General features: G+C 52.9%; 4 protein-coding genes across 4 annotated transcripts; 2 read left to right on the forward strand and 2 right to left on the reverse strand.

Annotated features, from left to right (window-relative positions):
• Positions 1-2,523: 2,523 nt before the first annotated feature.
• Positions 2,524-4,226, reverse strand: BO82DRAFT_421574 (WD40 repeat domain-containing protein; the record flags this gene model as incomplete). The annotated part of the gene is made up of 4 exons (XM_025640177.1): positions 3,774-4,226; positions 3,383-3,721; positions 2,671-3,327; positions 2,524-2,546 (listed from the first exon to the last, which is right to left on the reverse strand). The coding sequence occupies exons 1-4, from the start codon at positions 3,826-3,828 to the stop codon at positions 2,524-2,526; spliced, it is 1,074 nt and encodes a 357-aa protein (XP_025488682.1). The 5' UTR covers positions 3,829-4,226.
• On the reverse strand, positions 4,050-5,967 carry aspC (septin CDC12). Its single transcript, XM_025630193.1, has 7 exons — positions 5,802-5,967; positions 5,715-5,728; positions 5,619-5,661; positions 5,397-5,559; positions 5,026-5,336; positions 4,459-4,967; positions 4,050-4,406 (listed from the first exon to the last, which is right to left on the reverse strand). Exons 1-7 carry the CDS (start codon positions 5,841-5,843, stop codon positions 4,337-4,339), a joined length of 1,152 nt encoding a protein of 383 aa, XP_025488683.1. The 5' UTR covers positions 5,844-5,967; the 3' UTR covers positions 4,050-4,336.
• Positions 5,968-6,402: 435 nt separating this feature from the next.
• Positions 6,403-9,606, forward strand: BO82DRAFT_357205 (snoRNA-binding rRNA-processing protein PWP2). Its single transcript, XM_025635956.1, has 5 exons — positions 6,403-6,462; positions 6,553-6,665; positions 6,728-7,223; positions 7,273-7,520; positions 7,570-9,606. The coding sequence occupies exons 1-5, from the start codon at positions 6,445-6,447 to the stop codon at positions 9,401-9,403; spliced, it is 2,709 nt and encodes a 902-aa protein (XP_025488684.1). The 5' UTR covers positions 6,403-6,444; the 3' UTR covers positions 9,404-9,606.
• Positions 9,607-9,739: 133 nt separating this feature from the next.
• BO82DRAFT_434908 (cytochrome P450) lies at positions 9,740-11,809 on the forward strand (the record flags this gene model as incomplete). Its single annotated transcript, XM_025640985.1, has 6 exons — positions 9,740-9,976; positions 10,041-10,166; positions 10,230-10,314; positions 10,379-10,447; positions 10,556-11,197; positions 11,286-11,809. The coding sequence occupies 6 exons, from the start codon at positions 9,740-9,742 to the stop codon at positions 11,807-11,809; spliced, it is 1,683 nt and encodes a 560-aa protein (XP_025488685.1).
• Positions 11,810-17,210: the final 5,401 nt, after the last annotated feature.

Raw genomic sequence — 17,210 nt, forward strand, 5'->3', positions numbered from 1 at the left:
TGTGTTTCTACTACAAAGTTTTTGTTGCTTTGCGTCCAGATACCAAATTGTTGCATTGACCTCGCCGTTTCTTGCATTGTGTGTTCCTGGCGCTATTTGCATACTCCCATATCATTTTTTCTCCCCTTTCTTCTTCTTCTTTCACAAAATTACTCCACGCCAGGCAAAGCGAAATTGGGTGTTTAGGAAACGTTGTTTACGCTGCATGACCTCTCCCGAAAAGTTGTTTGATTGTTTCTTGTGCTTGAAAACAAAATCTTCCAGGATTATTGCATTTACGTCGGCCATTTGAATTTAGTTTACTGTCATTGTGGGACATTTTCGTGGGATCTTTTTGGGCTGGTAGAGGATTCGGATTGTCCATAATCTTTTTTTATTGTTATTGTGACAGTACTTGACGGCGATATAGCAGACTAAGCAAGCATGTGGCTAGTCGGTGGCATCGCTGAGGTGATTCATGTTGATACCGTGATCCGTGCATGCATAGGAAGGATTGACTGGCCGTGAGATCACGGAGTAGCCGATAACTATGGCGAAATACCATTTGTTTCAGATTGAACTGAATTTCTGTCCAGAACCTTTCCTTCTCTTGCCGGGGTGTACTCAATAGGTGACTGGTATCTAGGCAACACTGCCATGCCCGCGGGACAATGTCCGTTGCCACATCCCGTGTATTGTATATCCCAAGTGTACAATCAAGTCTCAGGGGCAAGAAGAGGCAACAAGCCCGCTCGCCACCTGAGACGTTGCCTCCTTGCCCGTCTGCCTCCTCCTAGCAGTGTAATGGTGGTGGCTTGCCCACCGTCGACCGGACGCCTCATTACCAACCTACCTACCTACCTACCTACCTTCATCGTAACAAGCTCAGAACCCACTACGGAGCAAACCTGCTTCACCATTCTATGCCCGTTTCACTTCGTACGTGTTCACGGTAATGTATAACATCCTGTACTCCATACTCGACCGTAGACTACTACATCCTGTACTGTAGGCCACCAACACTGAACATATTTGATAGTCTACCCAGACAGAAAGTACAGTAGGTTCGCAGCTGAGTTGCCTACTGGTAACTTCATCACATACCGGTAAGTCAAATTGCAAGCAACGCAGCGCCCCTGCATAACCATCTCGAGACGATGTTCCACTTTCTGCCCCCCCTCCCCCTTTTTCCCTCCCCCAGATGAACTCTGGAGGTATTGGACCGATCATATGCGGATATGATATCCAACCGCCTGGCAGGACTGGACCCGGACCCGGGAACTGGACGAGGGTGAGTAAGTTAGTAAGTCGAGATGTGATATCACAATACCCTCATACAGTACATTCGTTACTACACGGTGTCTACAGTACCGTATACTGTACAGTACACCCCCGTGCGCGGAATGGAATATTGATTCCAGGTTCGGTATCAATGGTGGGTGGGGGCGATTATTGAAAGCCCAGAACTCCTAGACTCTGTAGATAGATAGTGTAGTGTAGTGTATCATAAGATAGTTTGATATGAACTCTATTGTACTGTGCTGTGCTGTAGTATTCTCCGTCGTGTAGAGTAAGCCATAATAACTAGTGTAGTGTAAGTTACAGGAGGAAATATGCTAAGTCCGTGCCAAACCAGACCCATTGCCTAGGTCTGCTAGGTCTGAGCCCGCGGGATCGGTAAGTTCACGGTTCCATCCACTGGATGATGCGGCTTCGCTTCTAACGCTTTCTATATAAGAGCAACGATTAAGGGCCCATCTTCCTCCTTCTGAGCAAGTGGATCGGCAGAGGCGTGGGATGGCGGATAATGGCCTCTAGGGGTGGCCGATTGGACGGCGGTTGGAGGGGGGACGAAATGTAGAGGTGGGTTGGTTCGGATATCTTCGGTGAAGGTTGTGCTGCTCTCAAATTTGGGAAATCATGAGGATGCTGTGGGTGTTGGTGGTAAGTGGTCCTGTCCTAAGGTACTTAGGTGGTAAGGAGGTGCAGTGACCATGACCAAGTACCCAACTGGGCAATAGCCCCCCTCGGCCTCGAGCGGATAAGTAAGGCCACCCGGCGGCGAGCTTCGGGTTGCTGTGATTAGAGAAGGTGATATAGTAGGTAGGCAAGTATGTTGCGTGATTGAGGTGTGATTCTTTCGAGTATGACCCCAGAGTTTTCAGCTGAAGCAGCAGGTGGCTGTGTGCTTTTGTTCTCGTCACGTCACTGTCGGCTGTCCGCGGCATTGAATCAGGCTAGGCAAGGGTATATGAGGCTGACACTTTAGTGTCGTTCTCAAATCTCGATAAGACCCTCGAAAAAAAAAAAAAAAAACGCACACGTGGGCGTCTGGTGGCGTTGAGCCAAATCCCAAGGCACGGTAGCCAGTCGGTTCTCGTGGTTAGAGTGAAATACGAACAAGCGTAAGCAGCCAAGTTGTCAAAGCGCAGAAGCAGTTGGAGATGGACTGGAAAGATTGATTGGTCCCGATGGCTGGGTTTTATGCCATGACCTCTCAGCTCAGCTCGAATCTCACCCACCGCCGTTTTATTTTTTCCGGGGCTAGCGATAGACTTTGACGGTGCCTGTGACCCGGATTAGTGAGGAAGAGATCCCAAAGAATTTGCCCGGGTGTTGGTCGAAAGGCACGAGATAGGCGGCTCAAAGTAGCCGACAGAAGAAGAATTGAGGGAGAACAGAAAAACATACCATCCGAGCACCCCCCGGCCCAACAACCACCCTTCTCATTCCACGCCACGGCACTAACAGCCTTCACCCCCTGACCAGCAGGAACAGCAGCAAGAACCTCTCCGCTGAGCACATCCCAAGCGAACACGGCTGCCTGACCACCAGCCGCCCCCGCGGCCGCGGCGCTATTACCGCTCACCGTCTCAGCTTCCCCACCGCTCAGAACAACAGCATCCGCCTTGGCGAAGACGGATCGAATCCGCAGCTCGCGGTTCCGGTAAACGAGGGAACCCGGCTGCCCCAGCGTGAAACTACTCCTCTCCTCCCCTTCCCTTCTAGCATTCTCCTTCTCGCCCCCGCCACCGAATGCCTGCAGGAGTTTCCCGTCACTGCGATCGAGCATGCGGATCCGCCCGTCCAGCGTCGACGCCAGCACGGCGTGCCCGTCCGCCGAGCAGCGCACGCTCGTGACCGGATGCGCCAGGACATCGACCGTGGTCCGCCCCATGCGGATATCGTAGACGCGCATGCGGCCGTCGTAGCTGCCGCTGGCAATGGAGTAGGTCGGCATGTGCACGTGCAGCGAGGAAACGGTATCACGCGCTTCCGGCAGCGTCTGGATCGGCTTGTGCGAGTTGGACTTGCAATCCCACAGGTTGATCGTCGTGTCCGCGCTACCTATGGTGGGCTGTCTTAGTCGATCGCGGCTCCTAAAAGAAAGAAAAAAACATACCAGACACCACGACCGAATCGCCGTCGCCAGCGAACTGAACCGCTTCCACTCGCGCATTGTGTCCACCCCAGCGTCGGATGGTCCCTCCTTGCTCGACATCCCACAAGAACACTTGTCTGTCTCCGCCGACGCTTGCGAACCGCGCATTATCGGCGGCGACGGCAACGTCGAGCACCGAGTATCCGTGCGCTTCGTATCGCTGGATCGGAGAGGTCGTTTCGATCACGGTGCCATTGTTGCTAGTAGGGACCGCCCGCGAGAGGTGCACAGCACGATCGCTCGACCCGGTGAGCACGTAAGTTCCGGGATAGCTAGAAAATGTCACCGCGTTGACGGGTCCTGTATACGTCAGAGGCGGTTCGAGGCTGTCGCGATGCAGGACAAGCCTCACCATTGTGCGTCTTGAGTGTGTGGACTAACTGCGTGGGAAACCGTTTGCTCGACATTGGAGAAACGAGATTGAAGAATTACCAGACGACTTTCAACCTAGTCTAATTGCTCAAGAGATCGCGCTATGTGCGGGGATGCAGGGAAAAGAAACCGGGCGGCATAAAGATTGGGGAAAGATGGAGCTGCGGCTCACCGCCGGCGGACCACGGCCTTACTCCGCATTTCCGGCCGCTGCAACATTCTATTCGGTCCACCAAAACTCCCATGCACTAATTAAATCTGTATTGACATGCTACGAAGTACAAGTGGGTTATTATCGAAGATGTAGTCAGAACCATCGCTAGTTGCCAGAAGGAAAATCAGAAGAACGAACAAACCGGTCCGTGTTGGGCGTCACGGCTCGAGACGTATAGTCCCCCTGAGCACAAAAAAAATCCGAAAATCAACATGAAAAGAAGAAAGTTGAAGGGGTAGTCAGATGTAAAGATATTAGTCGCGTAGAAATCACAGTTCGTCTGCTTTTCCTTCCGCCCGATACACAGTCGAAGCCAGTCCTGAAGTATCTCAACGACGTCCGTGGCTCCGAGTGGAAGAGCCCTGCAGTGACTCGATCTCCTGCTCGAGAGATTTGATACTGCGATCGGTCAGCATAATGAGACTCTGAATGTGAGGTGTGCAAGACATACGCAGCGTGTGTAGCCTCCAGGTCCTTGTTGAGACGGTCTCTCTCCGAAATAAGCTTCTGCTCCCACTGGCGGAATCGCTGTTCCTCAACCTTGACCTGCTCGGTGAAACGCTTGCGCAGGTTCTCTTCCTCTTCCTTGAACTTGGGGTTGTCGAGCTTCCTGGGGCGAGCCTCGCCGAACTTGCGAGTTTCCATCTGTTGCGCACGGTACGCTTCGTAGTGTTGTTCTTCGGTGGTGTGGATAAGGTCCAGCATGTGAGTGCGGATTAGGATCGAGCGCAGCTTCTTGAAATCGCAGTGATCCTCATTCTCAACTTCGGCAACACCCCAAGCGTATTGGCGACCCTTCACAACCCGGTTGTCGCTGGTCTTGACGTCCTTCTCCGATCCGATAACTGCGAAGGGCATGGCGGCCATGAGGCTGCGCGCATGGGTAGCGGCGTGCTCGTCGTCTTCCTCGATTGGGGGAGTGTAAATCTTGATGCCCTGGGCCTCGATGACGGCACGGATCTATGAAAGTCACAAACGTCAATGCTTGTACTTAGTGGACTTCATGCGGATTGCTCACTCTCTGCTTATAACGGGCCAAGTCGGTAGGGCTCAGGGTATCGGCCTTGGCGATGACGGGGATGAGGTTGACACGGGAGCTGAGGCGCTTCATGACCTCAATGTCCAAAGGCTTCAGGGTGTGTCCAGTAGGGCGGATGAAGTACAAGCAAGCGTGCACACGCATATCGATCTTATCGGAGCGGCGGGGCTGCTGCTCTTGCAGCATGTAGGATTCATGCTGGTCGTCGAGGAATTCAATGATTGGTTGCCAGGAGTCGCGGTTGTTGACATAGTCTCCAAAGCCGGGGGTATCGATAACAGTCAGGCGAACTACAGCGACAACCGGAGCATTAGCCATTGTTCGGAGTGCCAGGAATATTCGCTAATAACCTTTAAAGAACTTCTCCTCAAGCTCCGCCTTGGTGATCTCAATCTCAACAGTTCGGTCGACCTGCTTCTGATGACGGCGCTTGTGATCGGCGTAGTTCTTGATAGTTGTGGAGAACAAAGTGTTGATAAAGGTGGTCTTTCCCAAGCCAGATTCTCCAGCAACCTATATTCATCTAATGAGCTTGGTCCTGCTATGGGATTTTGGGTTCATGGTTAACCAACCATAATCGTGAAAGCAGCACCACGCTTAGCAACGATCTTGTGTCTGGACATCTTCGTTAGTACCGGTCGTGGCTGGCATTGTTTCGCATGGCATACCGCTGGTTGGGAAGCTATTCATATCGAATTGTCAGTTTCATGTTCTTTTCAGATCAAGAGACAATGTTTGCTTATCGTAATACATACGTTGGCAATGCCAATGGGGGAGGCGGTTTCGGTAGAAGACATGATGGTAAGGGGTTGAGCTGGAACTTATTGAAGAAGCGGTACGAGACGAAGTAAATAGAGGATGGCGGGAGAAGGACAGCGCTGGCCTAGGACGAATGGGGCGATGGGGCCAACGGGGTAGAAGAGAGAGAAGAATTAAACGAGAGGACAGACGACGAGAAGCGGAGTAGAAATAGGATGAGACAATGACCGTCGGGGGGGGGGGAATGAGTTAGAGGAAGAAAGAGAGAGCGAGGGAGACTTTGGGGATGGAATGGGATGATAGATCGGGAAGTCGTGCCTTCTTCGACTGGTTGCTGCCCCTGAATCCGCCCCCCGAGCAAACAGAATGCAAACAAGCGAGCGTGACTGCAGTGATTGAGGGGGAAGAAGGGGAAAGGTGCAAGCCTCAGGCTGCAAAATACCTCATTGGGACTAGCCGGTCAGACTAAGGCCCCGGATGGCGCTAGCACTATTGAAGACTAATGCGGTCGGGGTCGGAAGAACAGTCGATCCGTTCCTTATCGTCCGTTTTGGGCAGGCCGATTTTTTTGAAGATCGACCGATGAATTAAAGACTAGAGGAAGGCTTGCTGCGGTGCGAACGGATCCGGTCGGCGACAATGAAGACGGATTTTAAGGTGAGCTCACTGCTCTTTGCGACTCTTATTCCTCCGAAGACAAAAAGCAGCAAAGAAAGCAGGAGCATTGAAACTGACAGCTATATCTAGTTTTCCAACCTACTGGGGACGGTTTATCGCAAAGGTAATCTGCTCTTCACACCCGATGGCAACTCTCTGCTCTCTCCGGTGGGAAACCAGGTCTCGGTCTTCGACTTAGTACAGTATGTGCTTCCGCCCGTTGAGAATGTCGGCATTTTATACTAATACTATCTTCCTTGCGAAGCAACACTTCTTATACACTTCCCTTCGCGCATCGCACCAACATCGATCATCTGGCGCTCTCCCCGAATGGAAAACTCCTCTTGACTATTGACGAGAATGGCCGCGCCATCCTGACCAACTTCTTGCGCCGAATTGTCATCCACCACTTCTCTTTCAAAGGCCGTGTCTCCGCCCTTAAGTTCGCCCCATCCGGTCGCTTTTTCGCTGTGGGTGTAGGAAGACGGCTGCAGTTCTGGAACACCCCGACTACGCCTGGTACCGACAACAATGGAGAGATTGAGTTTGCGCCTTTTGTCCTGCACCGCGATCTCGCCGGGCATTTCGATGTGGTCCAACATCTCGAGTGGTCGAGCGACTCCCGCTTCCTTATCACAGCCTCCAAGGATTTGACCGCGCGGATATGGAGCTTGGATCCGGAAGAGGGCTTTGAGCCCACAACGCTGGCTGGCCATCGTCAGGGAGTGAAAGCCGCCTATTTCTCTGCCGACCAAGAATCGGTAAGTCTGGGAATCATCTTGCCCTTGAATGTGCACTAAGCATGGGTAGATTTACACTATCAGTTCCGACGGTGCTGTCTTCCGATGGGAATATGTTACAAAGAAGGATCCGGAGACTATGGAAGATATTGCGGATGCCCGGTGGAGGATTGTCAAGAAGGATTTCTTCATGCAGAATGACGCTAAGGTCAACTGTGCTGCTTTCCATGCGCCCACGAATCTCTTGGTTGTTGGGTTCTCTAACGGGTTGTTCGGGCTTTATGACATGCCGGAGTTCAATCAAATTCACCAATTGAGGTATGCATATGCGCCTAAACTCTATCGGACAAGACTAACGTCAGTGCAGTGTTTCTCAAAGCAACATCGACTGCGTGACAATCAACAAATCGGGCGAGTGGTTGGCATTTGGCTCCTCCAAGCATGGACAACTGTTGGTGTGGGAATGGCAATCTGAATCGTACATCTTGAAGCAACAAGGCCACCTCGACTCTATGAACACTCTGACATATTCTCCCGACGGTCAAAGAGTTGTGACTGCAGCAGATGACGGAAAGATCAAAGTCTGGGATGTCAAATCTGGTTTCTGCATTGTGACCTTCACGGAACACACAAGCGGAGTTACGGCATGCGAGTTTTCCAAGAAGGGAAATGTTCTGTTTACAGCGTCATTGGACGGCTCTATCAGAGCTTGGGATCTTATCCGCTACCGAAACTTCCGGACATTTACTGCTCCGACTCGGTTGTCTTTCTCCTCACTCGCAGTTGACCCAAGTGGTGAGGTTGTTTGCGCTGGCTCTCCGGACTCATTCGATATTCATGTCTGGTCCGTGCAAACGGGACAACTGCTCGATCAACTTGCCGGCCACGAGGGCCCTGTTTCGGCCCTCTCATTTGCAGCTGACGGTAACCACTTGGTGAGTGGTAGTTGGGATCACACTGTCCGCATCTGGAGCATTTTCGGCCGGACGCAGACGAGTGAGCCCTTGCAACTACAGGCTGATGTGTTGGATGTCGCTTTCAGACCCGATGGCAAGCAGGTTGCTGCGTCCAGTTTGGATGGCCAGTTGACATTCTGGTCTGTCAATGATGCTGTACAGATTGGCGGTGTTGATGGCCGTCGTGATGTCTCAGGAGGACGGAAGACCAGTGACCGACAGACTGCCGCAAACGCCGCAGGAACTAAGTCCTTCCGCTGCATCAAGTACAGCGCGGACGGCAGTTGTATTCTGGCCGCCGGAAACAGCAAGTACATCTGTTTGTATGATGTAGCAACAGGCTCGATGGTGAAGAAATATACTGTGTCGGTCAACACCTCGCTCGAGGGCACTCAGGAAATCCTCAATAGCCGCAATATGACGGAGGCTGGCCCTCGCGAACTTATCGATGAGGCAGGTGAGGCTTCAGATGTTGAGGACCGCATCGATCGCAGCCTCCCCGGTGCGAAGCGTGGTGACCCCGGATCTCGGAAAGTCAGACCGGAGGTCCGAGTCACAGGAGTCGACTTTTCACCGGCTGGCCGTTCATTCTGTGCAGCCTCCACGGAAGGTCTCCTTATCTATAGTTTGGATACCGATGTGGTGTTCGATCCTTATGATCTTGATATCTCGATCACCCCGTCTAGCATTTTGGAGACCCTTCAGGCCGCCAAGCAGGCCGCAGCAACCGGCCAAACGGATGATGACAACACATTCCTTAAGGCGTTCATCATGGCATTCCGTCTGAACGAGAAGAAGCTCATCCGGGCAGTTCATGAGGCCATCCCTCCAGGCGATATCCCCCATGTTGTGCGTGCTGTGCCAACAGTCTATCTCCCTCGCCTCCTTCGCTTTGTCGCCCATGCTGCCGAAGAAACTCCACACTTGGAGTTCAATCTGCTGTGGATTGAGTCTCTTTTCAGTGCCCATGGCCGCTACTTCAAGGAGAATGCGGGCACATTCGCACCAGAGCTTCGTGCTGTGCAACGTGTCATCGATGAGATTCATAACAGCCTGAAGAGACTGACGGACAAGAACATCTATGATCTCAACTTCCTCCTGGCAAAACCTGTGCTTGCAGGCAAGAAGCAACCCAGTCTTGTTCTCGCTGCCCTTAATGGTGATGCTGAGGCTACCAATGGCGAGGACGAGGCCATGGAAGAAGCAGCGGAGGAGGCTGATGGGGAATGGATGGGCCTTGAATGATTGCATGTCACTGTTTTTGTACCTTGATACTCCTGTCGTTCTTGTTCCCCTCCGGTCATCTGTTTGGCTTCGCATGTGCTCCTGGCGTTGAATCTGTGGTATACTTGGGAAGAGAAAGGGGGCAGCAAAAAGTTCAGGAGTCTTGATGCTGTGTTTATAGGATATGTAGTACATATACACCGAATAATAAACTTTCAAAATTATTTTGGGGCGTTTGCAGTGAAATTATCCGGCGTGCTTCAGATGAGCATTTAGTTGCTCTTTGCATTTCTTTCTTCCTCCACCTTTTCACTTCCTGGTATTCTTCCATCCACCAAAGGCCGTACTTCATCCACCATGTCTTTTCTGGGTGACCTTTACATCTATCTCTACCTGGCTGCGTTGAAGACCTTCCCTGTCTTGCCAACCACGCTCATTGTCTGCTTCTTCTTCCATCGGTTTGTCATCGCTCCTTTGTATAATGAACTCGCAAGACTGCCCACGGTCCGATACAGATGGTTCCTCCCCGATGTCCTCAACCGGCTCGCGTTCTACTTTTACGGATGCGATCAAATCGCTCAAGGTTACAGAAAGGTACTCCACGTTGCCGTCATCATAAACTCAACAATCCACACTGACATCTTTTGATTTCCTCAAGTACAAGGATCGTGCATTCCGGCTCCTTACCACGGACGGTGACTTGGTTGTTTTGCCGCTTCAGTATCTATGGGAGATCGAACAGTTGCCCATAACCACGCTGAGCGCTGCCAGAGCACGGCATAAGGTGAGCTGAACCATACGAGAGTTCGTGATGATTTGACTGCTGATCATATCCCTCTGTCTTCAGAATCTCCTCAGCGAGTACACTGACGTAGTCAGAGGGAGTACAAATGTATCTCGTGCAGTCGCCGAGATGAGCCAACAGAATCTTCGTACGTCTACTCGATTTTCTATATCAACACCGGAGGTTGACTGGCAATCTTACTTGCATGACAGAGCACATTACTATGCAATTCAACGATGAGTTTCACAAGGCGCTCTACGTCGAAGTCCCAAGATGTCAGTGTACGTATGCCCGAGCCTCCCATCCAGTGTCACCTTACCTCCATTACAAACACCTCTACCTCACTCCCCTCCATCACAGCCTTAAACTAAACTAACACACCAGCCCAGACAAATGGACGCCCGTCAACCTCTACAAACTAGTCCTCAAGCTCATCAGCCGCACCACCGCCCGCTTCACCGTCGGCGAGGAGCTCTACCTGAACGAGCTCTGGCTCGAAACAGTCCCCAGCTATACCAGCGACATCCTGACAACCATCATACTCCTGCGTCCCGTGCCCCAGGTCCTACGGCCCCTCGTCGCACGCTTTCTCCCCAGCCTACGCCGGGCCCGCGCAAGAGCCCGCTGGGCCCAGACCGAGCTGCTCATGCCCACAATCCAGTCGCGCCAACACAAGGAAGTTCACGACGGCGCATACCAAAAGCCCCAGGACCTCATGCAGAGGATGCTGGACACAGCGACCACCAACTTCGACCGGGAGCCCGCCAACATCGCCAAAGCGCTGATGTCGACCATCACACTCTCAATCGTCCACCCGATCACCAACCTCGTCACGCACGCCGTCTACGACGCTCTCACCCAGGGCCAGGGTCAGGGCCAGGGCCAGACAATCGGTCCGCTGCGGATAGAGACCGAAGAAATCCTATCCCTCATCGAGCACGACGACGAATTCGGTCTGATCACCCGTCCCTACCAAGGCCTCATGGACAGTTTCCTGCGCGAGGTCCTGCGATGGAATCCGCTGAGCGAACGTAAGTCCACACCCCTGCACCAAACCCACACCTCACCCCAATACCCCCCAAACCAACCGACTAACCTCCCATCCCCCTTCAAACACAGTGAACCCCCGCTACACCCTCCTAAAAACCCATACCTTCACTACCTTCACCACCACCACCACCACCAAAACCCAACAATCCTTACCCCTAACCCTCCCCGCCGCCACCCAAATAACCTTCCCAGCGGGCCCGCTCTCCCGAGACGCCACCATAATCCCGCACGCGGAGCGCTTCGACGCCTTCCGCTGGACCCGCGACCCGCTAGAAGTCCTCCCGCTCTTACGACCCGACACGATCGACCCGCGCCTCCGCAAGGCCGTCGCCTTCGACACCGGCTTGGCGGACACCAGCCCGGTCAATTTGCACTTCGGGTGGGGAGGAGGAGGTCGCGGAGCGGTGTGTCCCGGTCGACACCTCGCGGCGCGCCTGGCGGCCGTGGTGCTGGGCCGGCTGCTTGTACAGTACGATCTGCGGCTGTTTCCGGGGGAGAAGAGACGTAGGCCTGGGAATTTGGGGGCGGGGGAGTTGGTTTTTCCTAATCCGGGGGTGAGGGTGTTGGTTAGGGAGAGGGAGAGGGGTGGATGAGGGGGTTGTGTTGTGAGGCGGCGTTTGAGGGGTGCTAGAGACAATCGTGGGTTTTAAGGAGGAGCAGGGAGGGCAATAGGGGGGTTGGGGAGGCGGGAGGCTTGGTGCACATTGTCGTGGTGGTGGTTTGTGATGGAGTGGGTGTGTTGAGGTGAAGGGAGATTGTATCATCGAATCAAGAGGGGTGGGTGGGATGTGGTCAGTGTTGAAATTCGGCTGGGCATGGGCAAGTCGATGTCTACGTTGTTCATGCTTGGAAGCAAGTTGTACTCTACTCGAGAATATTTGCAAGAAGGCGCCACAACAACGCATTTTACTATTTCAGCAAGATTTACACCTAGCAGATAGGACTACGTATTCAAATACAGCACATTCGGGGAATGCGAAGCTATGTATCATTGGGAGACCCAACTGCTGGCCGCGAAACATAGTATCTGTACTAAGAATACATGTCCCAAATATACAAGAGTGGGATATCCCTATCGCTTACAAGACTCCTTTGCCTTCCCCTCAAAAGTTTACAAGCCACCCACCGGATCTAATTCCCCTCAACAACAGTCGGGGCTCCTCGCCCACGACCACGACCCCGGAATCCATTACCACCTCGGTCTCCACCACTACCACCACGGGCACCTCCACGGCCACGGCCACGCTGATTCAGCGTTTGCGGCGGCGGAACCTGGGAGTAGTTCTTGGGCCGGAAGTTCGGGTTGGTCTTCATAACTCCGGCTTCGGGGTCACTGTTGTCGACCGTATGATATCCGCCACGGGTGCGGCCCGCTCCTCCGCGACCGGCACCGCCACGGCCTCCCCCTCGGCCCCGACCACCGCGAAGTGCGCCATCGGCGGTCTGATTGCCGTTGGGCTGAGGGCGGAAAGGCAGGGTCGTCTGAGCGCCCACGCCGTTGGATGCGCCCCGGCCGCCCCGGCCGCGACCAGCCAACCCCGTCAGTGCGCCACGATACGAGTTGCCCAGCGGCGCGGGGGCGGCAGCTTCTCTCAGCTGGCCCTGTCCGGCGGGACCAGTAGGGGCACCGTAGGCACCAACAGTCAATGGAGTCGACTGGGTTTGTTGTTGTTGTGCGTCGCCTGCACGAGTCGTGGCGAGGAGCTGTCGGTAGGAGACATTAAGGACGGATGATGCGAGCACGGTCTGGCCGCGGAAAGGGGAGCAGCGGTCTCCCAGTGTCGTGCCGCTCATGAACGAGACGTCGAAGACAACATCCAGCAAGACGGCCCGGGAGGTCCGGGTGAGACCCACAACGGTTCCTCGAGTAGCGATAGGCACCTTGCCCGAATCCTGTGCATAGACTACCCGATCGCCAAGCTTGAATGTTTGATTTTGGAGTCGCTGCTCGACGTCGGATGGCCGCAGAAGGGCGCTTCGAGGGACGCCGCGGATCTTCTTGGGCTGCATCTGCGGTTGACTTCGGACAAGCTGATCAGCATCCTGCTCGATCAACTTGACAACATCGGAATCCAGCTGTTCAGCCTCCAGGGGAACGCGCTCAAAATTTTTGGCTTCGATCGATTTGAGCCAGTCCCGGATCTCTTGCATCTTAAGCAAAGCGACCTCTTCGGGGTAGAAATCGGTGGGCGTGTACCGATCATTTTGAGGATTCCTTTGGATCCCTGCGATGAACTCGGGAAAATTGGTCATATACTGTACCAGCAAGTCGACAGTTTTCTGGCTGAACTCCCATCCCGATTCGCCACGGCGAGAATAACCAAGTACCTTCTGCTTGCGCGCCTCAAATTTAAGGTTCAGACCCAGGTTGACTCGCTGACCCTCAATATCGACGGAGAACGAAGATGTGATCTTAGCCAAAACGAGGGGGTTCAAGCGCAGGCTGCGAGCGATGGCATAAGATGGCATGTAAGGGCAGAGTCGCTCGGCATTTTTGGCACGATCGCGTCCGAACTCGGGGTCCCGACCTTTTACCGCGGCGATCATGCCGCTGACTTTGCCGTCTTCGTGTCCAGTGACATGTACCGGACGTCCGTAGTTGAATTCTCCTAGGAAGAATGCCCGAGAACCCTCAGGGAATTCCTTCTCAATGGGCAGAGCGTCTCTCTCGATGAACCGTTCGTCGGGGTTGATCACATCGTCCACAATTAATTGCAAGGCGTAGTCGGTTTCCTGTCCACTGATCTCGCCGAACTCTTTAACCGTAGCACCTTGATCGGTCTTGATCAAGCCCTTCAGTAGCTGCACGTGTACCATGGACTCAACCGGGCCGATGATAGTACCAAGTCTCTTGCTATACGTTCCTTCAATCTTGTCGGCCTTCTTCTTCCATTGCTCGATCTGAGCTGGGGTGTGAGGAATAGCGACCACGTGCTGCTCGCCATCTGGGAGAAGATAATCAAAAAGCTCATCCGACACACGAATGACAAGCGCTTCTTGCAGGAATGGATAACCAACATGAACCCGCTTTCCGAGCTTCTGTTTGGCTAGCTCCGCACTCGACCTGCTTCCAGGATCAAGCACAGTGATGACCATGCTCTCATTGCGGCTTTCCTGCTGGAACACACAGACTCCATGGAATCCCAGCTGACCCACATGGGGCAGGGTCTTTAGACTAGGGAAACCAGCCAAAGCTGACGCTCCAAGGTGTGCTCCCTCCATCAGGCCGATGTACGGCTCAAGTCCGTCCATGGTAGGCAAATCAAAAACATTTTCGATACAGTGACAATTAGGGATGTCAGGGAAAATGCCAGGAAGAGATGAGGGGTAAGTGAACTGCACGTCCGGCGAGTAGGTGAACTTCAAACTGGCACCAAAACCGTTTCTTGCTTTTTCTTCTGGGGTCAGTAGATGTTCCTTCGTGGCCAAAGCAGCCAACAAGCGCTTTTCGTCGATGAATGGGATCTTCACAACTGCCTCCCACTCCATCTTCTTTCCATTCATGTCCAATTCAAAGTCGCGGGGATAAAAATCAATGATCGGCGAGTCAGGTGAAGTCATCAATTCATGATACGCAGTAGGCACGGTCTTCTTGCTTCGATCAGGCAAGACTCCCATCAGCTGCTCATAAGGCCTAAAAGGCTTGCCAAGTCGGAAGTTCGTGTCGGCCTTCAAACCCTTCTTCACATCTGCACCAAATTAGTGGTCGGTAATCAAGTAGGCACATGTAATACTTACCAGAAATCATCGGGGCATAGTGATATTTGAAGAACCAAGGCCAAGACGCAATGCCTCTGTAATAGTAGTACAGAACCCATTGGAGACCTTGGACGTAGTTCTCAGTCAACTCCTTCATCTCCTCGTGACTATCCAGCCCCCAACTAAATTTGCCAACGTAGTACTGGTTCTTCCATTCTTGGAACTTCTCTTCGTACTTCTTCTCGGCTGCTTCTTGAGCTTCTTCAGCCGACAGCTCCTGGACCTTCGCGTTCTCGTACTTCCGAATAATCCTCTGTACAGCCAAAGTGGCCTCTTCATCATCCTCCTCTTCACTATCGTCATTCTCATTAGCAGGTAGCTGAACACGAATGAAGCGGTCGCCCTGCTCATCAGCGACGGTGGTCCAAGGCAGGTGAAGATCGCTCGCCAGCTGCTCCACAAACTTGCGATCGCGAGCGGGCAGCGTAGAACTGAAGTCAAGAGGCTTCGTCTCCGACGCCTTCCCAGGTCGGTTCAACACGTATTTCTTCACTTCTTTGAGGAGCTCCTTCTGGGCAGGAGTTATCGTGAGTCCTTTCGGCTTCTCAGGTGCCTCGGTGGCGCCAGTCTTCTTTGCTTGAAGCCAGCGTGCATCGGAGAACTCGGCTTCAAAGAAGCGATACTCGACGCTGCTCAAAGCGTCCAAGAGCATGCCTAGCCGCTCCATGTGGATGACGCCTTGTTCATTGATGTAGCCACCCATCTTAGGCAAAATCTCCTTGTAGGTCTTGAACATCAACGCTAAAGCGCCCTCGTTGATATGCAAATTGGGTAAATTGGGCAAGAAATCGTTTCCAACGAAAAATGCCATCAAGATGAAGTCGTCAATGACCCTCTCCATATCGAAAGGAAAGTCCAGAATGCCCTCCTGCTCTAACTCCTGAAACTCCAGTTCCAGATATTCTCTGACCATAGACAGATGCAAAAGATAGAAGTTTTGATGCTCAAGTTCCTTAGGCTTCTTCGAGACCTGGCGGCCAAAAGTGACCTCCTCACGGAGAAGGCAGAAATGAGGGTCGTGACTCAGCAGACCCAACATGATCAGATCGGCATCAAGACCGTAGAGACAGTGGCGAACATTGGGGTTGTAATCAGGCTGTGCTTTCGCATGCCGGATGTATTCCATGATTTTGTGCTCACCCTCACCAGGAGTCTCGTGGCCGGAAAGCACAATGTCAACTCCCTGCCAATCCTTGTCCTCCGAAATCTTCTTGCTGATAAAGTATTTCAATTGTTCAGTCAGTTTCGCCATGAACTCGGTTCCTGGAGTAATGCAATTGCTGTCAAAAGGATCTTCCTTGGGCATCTCGATGCCTTGAGCAATCGCCTTGTCCTTGGCTACCTCAGCGTCCAGGGCTGTGCGGAAACGTCGCGCACGCTGTTGGTTCATCTTGGCACGGGGAGCCACGCCATCAACGGCCATAAAAAATAGCTTCTTCGGCTTAATCTTGCCGTACAAATGCTCGATGTAGTTGAAAATAGCGATGAACATCTTATCTTCGGTCATGCGGAATGTAGGCGAGTCACTGTCCTTGTGGGTACAGTTGTGGATGATACCGTTCATGTCCAGGTACAGATTGTCGAACTCGGGAATCCGATTCTCTGCAATCAGCAGTGAGATGGCGGGATACCGCTCGCTCAGCCAACGGAAGAACTTGGGCACACCCATGGTGAATTATGTAAATAGAATCTAGCGTAAAAGGAGGTGTAGGCTCTAGAGACGAGAATTATCAAGGAGACAAAAATTGCCGTTGAGTCGTAGATCGTCGCAGGAGTGGTGGAAGTGGCGGTGGTCGTCAATAATCAATGAAGCTCCAAGCTCGGAGGCGAATCATCCAGCGCACAGCGTAATGGGCGGTCGCAGAGAAACGGAAACGACTGGGTATCCTCAAAGAAATATATTGACAGAAGAATTTCGACACAGAAAGGGGGAGAAAATGGAAAAGAGGCAAAGTAACGAGACGGAGGGGCGGCGAAGGCGCCTAATTGGCAAGAGGGGAAGAATGATGTGTAGTGAATGAAGAGAAGAGACAAGGTGGGCAAGGCCGATGATGAATGACTCGAACTACAGCTCGGATGTGTTTCGCCTCAGGCAGCCATCCTTGGCATCATGTGAGCCTGCCAAGCCCCTTCTTGTCCCAATTAGGGTTAGCTCCCTCGGGCGGTCATTAACGCGCCGTCAACGGCAAAGTCGCGTTTCGTCCAGTGCGAACAGGAAGCTCGCTCTTTGCTCTG

The sequence above is a fragment of the Aspergillus uvarum genome (assembly GCF_003184745.1).
Source record: "Aspergillus uvarum CBS 121591 unplaced genomic scaffold BO82scaffold_55, whole genome shotgun sequence".
In the NCBI taxonomy this organism is placed as follows: Eukaryota; Fungi; Ascomycota; class Eurotiomycetes; order Eurotiales; family Aspergillaceae; genus Aspergillus; species Aspergillus uvarum.

Bases quoted from the DNA above. Each gene is read 5' to 3' on its own strand.
- BO82DRAFT_357205 (XM_025635956.1), top strand. The intron at 6,666-6,727 runs GTATGTGCTTCC...TTCCTTGCGAAG, and splicing joins TCGGTCTTCGACTTAGTACA to CAACACTTCTTATACACTTC. The intron at 7,224-7,272 runs GTAAGTCTGGGA...AAGCATGGGTAG, and splicing joins TCTCTGCCGACCAAGAATCG to ATTTACACTATCAGTTCCGA.
- aspC (XM_025630193.1), bottom strand. From the start codon at position 5,843: ATGTCTTCTACCGAAACCGCCTCCCCCATTGGCATTGCCAAC. The intron at 5,337-5,396 runs GTTATTAGCGAA...TTGTCGCTGTAG, and splicing joins TGAGGAGAAGTTCTTTAAAG to TTCGCCTGACTGTTATCGAT. The intron at 4,407-4,458 runs GTATGTCTTGCA...GACCGATCGCAG, and splicing joins CTGGAGGCTACACACGCTGC to TATCAAATCTCTCGAGCAGG.